The sequence below is a fragment of the Myotis myotis genome, unplaced genomic scaffold (assembly GCF_014108235.1).
Source record: "Myotis myotis isolate mMyoMyo1 unplaced genomic scaffold, mMyoMyo1.p scaffold_m19_p_8, whole genome shotgun sequence".
NCBI lineage: Eukaryota > Metazoa > Chordata > Mammalia > Chiroptera > Vespertilionidae > Myotis > Myotis myotis.
In genome coordinates, this window is record NW_023416390.1 from 20,439,051 (window position 1) to 20,446,494 (window position 7,444).

Sequence of the window (7,444 nt, forward strand, 5' to 3'; positions counted from 1 at the left end):
GTTAAAGGTAAAGAAATTAAGGAGAGAAGTAATGGGCATATTTTTAAGGGAAAGTAGAAGCAAATCTGTTGTAATCTCCTGAGTATGGCAGAAGAGGAAATAGCATTGAATAAGCAGGAGATATTGAAATCAAGTTTTATCATCACCTTAACAATAATAACCATCATTTAGAAATGCCCACTAGGCACTTCATAAAAGTTATTTCATCCTCCAAAGAACCTTACGAGGGGTATGGAATACTCACTTTGCAGCTGAGGAAAAGCTTGAATCATGTGATCTAGCAGAAGAGGACTGGTCTGTAAGTCATTTATTAGCTGTGTGACCTTGGGCAAGTCATTTTGACCCCCATGGGCCTCAATTTCCAGTATGGGTTAATTATCTCTAAAGCCTTTTTTAGTTCTGATGTAAGTGGGTTGACCCGGACAAATTAAACCCTTATAAACCTCACTATCATACCATGCAAGACCCCATTTCCCCATTCAGCAGGTACCCGTTACCACAGACATGCCAGGCTCCCTGCTCAGTCCTGGGGTGCAGAGGTGGACACATAGGCCCTGCCGCCGTGGAACTGACTTGCAGCGACCCGGGGTGGTTGTGTGTGTTTTTTGTTCGTTTGTTTTGTTTTTATAAATAGATTTTATGTTTCAGAAGAGTTTTTGATTTATAGAAAATCTGAGGAGATACTCCAGCCCCGTTCTCGTGTTATTAACATCTTACATTAGTATGGTACACTGGAGTGGAGTCTTGGTTTTTAGTCACCACTGTGCCAGCCTCCTGCAGGGCCTGCTGCTTTTAGGCGATAGGATGTAGAAAAAAATGCGATTTGGAGTCATAAGATTTAAGCACTTCTCTAATCCACGAGCCAGTGAGCAAATCGCTTAAAACTTTCCTTGTCCATAAAATGGAGGAAATGGCTCTGCATTGCGGGATTGTCGAGGTGTAAGATAATGTGGATATGCGCCACAGTTTGCGAATCACCGAAAACGGGATGAAAGACTTCTTGCCACACTTCCCGGGAGGCCGCGCGTTCGAGGAGTCCTCCGGACCATAGAGCTCAGGTCCTAGCTGGGCCTCACCCGCACCACTTCCGTTCCTCTGCCTAAAACCGCGCCTGCGCACTGCGCTCCTTCCTCTCGGCGTCCGACCTGGTTCGCGGCGACATGGTGAGTGTTGGTCCCGGTGAGGCCTCGGTGTCTATCCACCCGCATCTGTTCTTCTGTCGGTATCTTCTCCCTAACTCACCTCTGCTCGCCTGCCCTGCCCTGTGTCCTCGGCCGCTGTAGCCACGCCGTTCCTCTCGGACGCCAGCTGCGGCGGAGGGGCGGGGCGGCTGGTCCGGGCCGGGTACGGGGGGAGCCCTCGCAGTGCCCGGCTCACCCTGGGCCCCGGCTGCCCCGGGGTGGAGCAGGGGGAGCCAGGTCACAGGCAGGGCTGGCTGGGTGGAGGAACGGTTTCGGAGGGGCAGGGACCTGGGGGAGGAAGGGCAGGCTTTCCATTCCTGGGTCTTAATATCGCAGGTTTCTTAATAGGCCAAACGCACCAAGAAGGTCGGAATCGTCGGTAAATACGGGACCCGTTATGGCGCCTCCCTCAGGAAAATGGTGAAGAAAATTGAAATCAGCCAGCACGCCAAGTACACCTGCTCCTTCTGTGGCAAAGTACGATGTTCCCGGCGGGGGGAGGGAGCGAAGGCGGCCTTCCCAGTGCGGCCCGAGGTCGATACACCCTGGTTCCCGGTTGCTGAACAGGGAGAGCTGTGCACACTGTGGGTGACCAGTCGTAAGATGGTCGAGCATTGTTGCTAATACACAGTTTGTAACGCGTTTTCCACTTAGAGTAAACCACTTGGGGACTACAGGGTAAAAAATTGTGACAGTCCCAGCCTGAGCCAAACCTGCTTTGTGGAAGTGGTTCCGTTGGTCTCGTCAACTGCAGTTGTAGAGGTTTTCATTTAATGTTTTCATGTCTGCACAAGTCCTTGGTGACAGCAGCCCTTGTTGGGGGTGGTTCGCATCTGGCAGTGTCACCATGATGGATGCACGTTTTGCATGAGGGAACGTACAGGTATTGGAAACACGTATCCCCCTAAACACACAACTTCCGTTTTCCAGTGTAAGTTAGGCCCCTGGGTGTTGGTAAGAGAAACGTTTTATTTGGCTCACAGGGAAAATTGGTTGTCTGTTACAGACCAAGATGAAGAGGCGAGCCGTGGGGATCTGGCACTGTGGTTCCTGCATGAAAACCGTCGCTGGTGGTGCCTGGACCTACAAGTGAGTCCCTTTGCTTGTGGTCTATGCAAGTGTGGGCCAGTCATAGTCCCAGCTGAACGCTGTGGGCTGGTTTTAACTCTTGGCAAGACTGAGAGAAAGTAAGGATGTTTTTGTGTGTTTTCCCAGGACTCTTGAGTTGTGGTTTGCTTTGAGTTATTTAAAGAATAGAAGGAAAACTCGAGAAAAGAGTCCAATCTGGCACATTTGATTTTAAAGCCCTCAGGGTGATTGTTAGGAGCACTATCATATTGTACCAGGTCCGTTAGTGGGACTCCTAAGGGGTCACTTACCTCATTACTGTGTATGGGAACTTGAGGGCGTCTGGACCACCCCCCCTTTGTGTCCGTTGGCCTTGTGATCCTGACAAGGGCCAGGTGATACTGCTAAGATGAACTCTGTTTGATTGCGTGGGCTCTTAAGTTGATTCATTTCTTGGCTGACTCTGAAGGGGTCTAAACTTGGAATTTTTTGCTGACCCTGAAGGCTGAGGTGTTCTTTAGCCACTGTCTCACTTGCGCTGTCCAATATACTAGCCGCCTCTATATAAAATGATTTGGCTAGTGTGGTTGAAAATTGAATTTTTAAGTTTAAAATCGAAGTGCTGTAAAATTGGAAAATGTAGAGATAATTATAACGGATATATACCTATAAGCGCCTTGTGGGGTTTTATGAGGGCAGAAGGGAGAGGGGTGTGTTTTTGGTTGTGTTAGTAAAATGAATCAGCATTCATGTACCTGTGATATGGGGTGGGGTGTGTGTTTTTAACAGCTGTCTTTCCAAAATGTAAATTTAGCTTGCTCTAAATTTAGTTTGTTTTCTTTCTTGTTTTGTTTTTAATCTTCACCTGAAGATATTTCTCCATTAATTTTCAGAGAGAGAAACATATCGTGAGAGAGACATATCAATTGGTTGCCTCCTGCACGGGCCTTGACCAAAATTGAACCTGCCACCCTTCAGTCCACTGGCTGAAGCTCTAACCACTGAGAAAACCAGTTAGGGCAAACATTTTCTTGATACCTCTTATTTATTGTGCCATTTTAATAAGTTTAGGTCGGTCTCTTGCAATCATTCTTCTGTGTTAATCTTTTTATGCTCCGTTGCCTGTCTCATTCTACAAGAGCCTGGAGACATGACTCTTAAAGGATGCCATCAAGATTGTACTGTAAAAATGAGGCAGTTTTCAGTAACATGTCTCATTCGCCATTTCACATGTTAACATAGTTCATTATGGTGGTACCAAATTTGTTTTTCTTTCCAGCACCACTTCTGCCGTCACAGTAAAGTCAGCCATCAGAAGACTGAAGGAATTGAAAGACCAGTAGAAGCTCCACAGTTTGAAACATTGCGAGCCTATAATAAATGGGTTAATTTATATAACAAAATTTCTTTGGTTGTTCATTTTATTAATTCGACATTCTGGTTTACATTGTATTAATTTTGCTTTCTCAAAAAAAAAAGACTTGGAAATTAAAACCCATCTAATTTTTCAGCAGTCAGTGATATATAACATAAGAATATAAGCCTTTTAAGTCACTGTTAAGTTTTTATTTTAAATCTTTTTAAAGGTATGATGGACAGACACATACTTCCTCTTTTGGTGTTTTGTCTGACCATTGTATCAGCATCTTCAGAAAACAGGGAAACAATTCGAGTTTCACAACATATTTTGCAAATCACACATATTCTTCACTTTTCAGTTTGCACACAAGGATTCCCAGGAATGAGTTACTCAATTTGCTGTAGATGGTCACACTAATAAAGAAAAATTTGCTTGTAGGTTTTTCAAAGTTGTGAATGGTTAAGATTATGATTAACCTTTCTTCACCTTTGTTTATTCCACCTCCTAAATGCTCTGTAAGGCCTATGCATAGATTTATCCCTTCATTCAGCACTGACTGTGGGCATAGACTATCAAAGTAACACTCTGTGCTGTGCCAAGCTTATTAGACCATGAAGAGAGGGAAGGCTTGATGGATTGATTGGTTTGATCATTTGTGGGCAATGGTTAATGGGTTAGCCAACTAGTGGAAAGAACAATAAACATTCTGACAAGGATGTTGCAGAAATAGGTGGGTTGAATTCTTAGAATGAGTACAGAATTGATGTCCCCCAGAAAGCATATGTTGGATGCTGCTGTCCCTAACCAGATAAGATAACCCATTCAGTGGGTGTCAGCTATCTTACCCAGCCACTATAATAGGCCCATGAGTAAAACTATTCACAACTGCAGAGATTGAGCCTGTGCATGAGATTAAAAGTGGACCTCCTCGTATTCAGGATGACCTGGCTCTTGCCTCTGCAGAGTGGCAAACTGCAGAGAGACCAGTGGTAAGCTCTGATATGACACCATTTCTTATAGGTACCATTTAGCCAAGAGATTACATCAGATTCCTTCCATCATGCAAAGGAAAGCAGTTTGTCTTAAGGATAGCCATGACTTGTGGGTGTGGACTGGCTTGCCTAGAGGATATCTGCCAATATTGTCACTCGGGGCCTTAAAACATATCTTGCCCAATCCTGTGATATCACAGTATAGACTGACAAGTGAAGGAATTGCAGCAATTAGCTCACACTCAAAATTTTTTTACCATGTGTGCTCCATCATCTAGCCATAGCTTGCTTACTAGACTTAATATTTGCTAACGGTTGGATCAGCTGGGAGCTGTTAACTCACTATGAGGTTATGCATATCCTACAAGATACATTATATGCCTTAATCCTATCAGTACTTGGTGCTTTCTTCATCATAGCCAGGATTCATGGGTTAACCAATTGAGATGGAAGTGGACTCACCACTGAGAATTATCATTATCCCAATTGACTCATTGAAGGCATTCTTGCTTCCCTTGCATGTGACCTTGAGGCAGGTGAGTTTGGAGAAGGATGCAGTGTTTCTTCAGGGAACACAACCTTGGTTATATTTAAATTGAAACCATGAGATCATTTTAGGCTCTTTTATAAAATTTAATTTTATTGATTTGAGAGAAGAGAAACATTGACCTGCTGCTCCACCCACCCATGCATTTATTGATTAACCCCTGCATGTGTCCTGACTAGGGACCAAACTCAAAATCTTGGGGCACTGGGATGACCCTCCAAACAACTGAGCTACCTGGACAGGGTCATTTGGGTTCTTTATGCCACTGAACCAATACCCAGAAAAGGGAGTCTCCAGACATCACCTTTAGCATCCAGCTCTGTGCTCCAGGAGATTCCCTGCCCTGTATGGGCTGTAGCAATGGTTCTCTTGTTCTCTGGCTTCCGGTTAGTTTCTGTAATTGGAAGGCACCAGTAGAAGACTTGGCAGATGGGAAGGAAGTGGAGTTGTGATGTTTATTTCTCCTGCTTATCCTTGCAGCCTTGCTGCAGATAGACTATTCTACGAAAGAATAGAACTGTGAGGCGGCTCTTTCCTGTATCTATAGCTACTCAGATTTAGTAACTACTCCCTCCCTTTACTCCTGTAGGCCTAGGATGGTAATGGCTTCCCGCTGTTACTAATCCTGTCAGACTTCATCTGATATTGATTACCCTTAACTTGACACTTGACCTTAGTCCCTTAATTCAGCGTCCTTAATTACCCCATTTGAGTGTCCTATCTGTTTTCTGCCAGGACCCTGAACAAACCAGATGTTTCATAGTAACCTGTTTTGACATTGCTAAAGCAGAAATCATATTCTGCATGTTTTTTCCTATTCTATCTCATCTATTATTCCTCCCTTGTGTCCTGTAGTAAGACATTTTTGTCTCTCCAGTTCTCTTCCTTTGCACAACTTCTCTCCATTCTATTTGGTTATGGTGGGGTTACCAATAACAGGATCCCTTCCTTTTGCTTGGCCATGAAAGGATGGTCACGTGATTCAACTACTGTAACTGGTCAAGCAAATTATTCTAGGAATTTATAAATTGGGCTGAGTCAAACACAGAGGTGGCTAGTTGAGTGTTAGTGGAAGTACCCTGAGAGTCCATGAATGTTTGCCTCTATATGCAGTTACCCTGGTTCCTGCTTAGATGCAGATTAAGAGAGTATCAGTGACTAGAAAAATAAAAAAAAAAATTCAGAAGCCCAATAAATAATGGGAAGGAATGAATTCAGTATAAGAGACAGGGTAGATGCAATGAAGAGTTCTAATAATGTGTAAGTGGAGTTCCAGAGGAGAGAGGAGGGATGATAATGGCTCAAAATTTTCCAAAGCCAATAAAAAATACCAAGCCACAGAATCAAGAATCCCTGTAAGCCTAAGAATATCATAGTATGAAGACCAAACACAAAAGGAGTATCTGAAAAGCAACTGGTAGGAAAAAAAATGAGCAGCACTAAGACAGTCGACTTGTTAAGAATAGATTCTACAAAACAATAGGTTTATATCTTCGAAGTCAAAGTTCTTAAAATTCTGTACACGGACATTCCACCAATATGAAGGTGAAATAAGAATTAAAACAAGATTTATCACCATAGACCCACCCATTGGACAGAAAGTAAATAATCTGAGGAGGAGATGCAGAGATGCAGGGAAGGGAGGAAAGTCAACAACAAGGGGAAATACGGAAATACAAGTGAATGTAGACTATAAATAATGGCAATAAGTGTTGGGGTAATATTAAAATGTATTACGCCCTAGCTGGTTCGGCTCAGTGGATAGAGTGTCAGCCTGTGGACTGAATGGTCCCGGGTTTAATTCCAGTCAAGGGCACATGCCAGGGTTGTGGACTCAATGCCCAGTAGGGGGTGTGCAGGAGGCAGCAGATCAATGATTCTAATCATTGATGTTTCTATCTCTCCCCTTCCTCTCTGAACTTAATTTAAAAAATATTAAAAATAAAATGTATCACAACAGCATATACAGAGATGGGCAAAAGTAGGTTTACAGTTGTAATATAAATATGCGATAGTAATATAAGAATAAACACTTCCGTGTACTCACAACTGTAAACCTACTTTTGCCCACCACTGTTTGTCAGTAAAGATGGTAAATAGTGTTAAAATGTTATAAGATTCTTGAATTGTTCAGGAAGAGGTAAAACTAATCAAATATATATTGTAATCTCTGATAGTCACTAAAAGAATAGAAAATAATGTATTAATAGAGTGGAAATAGAATTGAAAAGCACTCAATCAGAAGGGATGGAAAAAGAACTAGTAGAACAAATAGTACATAGTAACAGTAGATTAA

At 43.1% G+C, this 7,444-nt stretch overlaps 1 protein-coding gene across 1 annotated transcript; it reads left to right on the forward strand.

The window, feature by feature from the left end:
* The first annotated feature begins 1,002 nt into the window (after positions 1 to 1,002).
* Positions 1,003 to 3,652, forward strand: RPL37A (ribosomal protein L37a). The gene is made up of 4 exons (XM_036320366.1): positions 1,003 to 1,163; positions 1,530 to 1,658; positions 2,188 to 2,270; positions 3,529 to 3,652. The coding sequence occupies exons 1-4, from the start codon at positions 1,161 to 1,163 to the stop codon at positions 3,590 to 3,592; spliced, it is 279 nt and encodes a 92-aa protein (XP_036176259.1). The 5' UTR covers positions 1,003 to 1,160; the 3' UTR covers positions 3,593 to 3,652.
* The last annotated feature ends 3,792 nt before the right edge of the window (positions 3,653 to 7,444 follow it).

Excerpts from the sequence above, each read along its gene's own strand:
- RPL37A (XM_036320366.1), top strand. Across the intron at positions 1,659-2,187 it reads CCTGCTCCTTCTGTGGCAAA|ACCAAGATGAAGAGGCGAGC; the intron begins GTACGATGTTCC and ends TGTCTGTTACAG. Across the intron at positions 2,271-3,528 it reads GGTGGTGCCTGGACCTACAA|CACCACTTCTGCCGTCACAG; the intron begins GTGAGTCCCTTT and ends TTTTCTTTCCAG.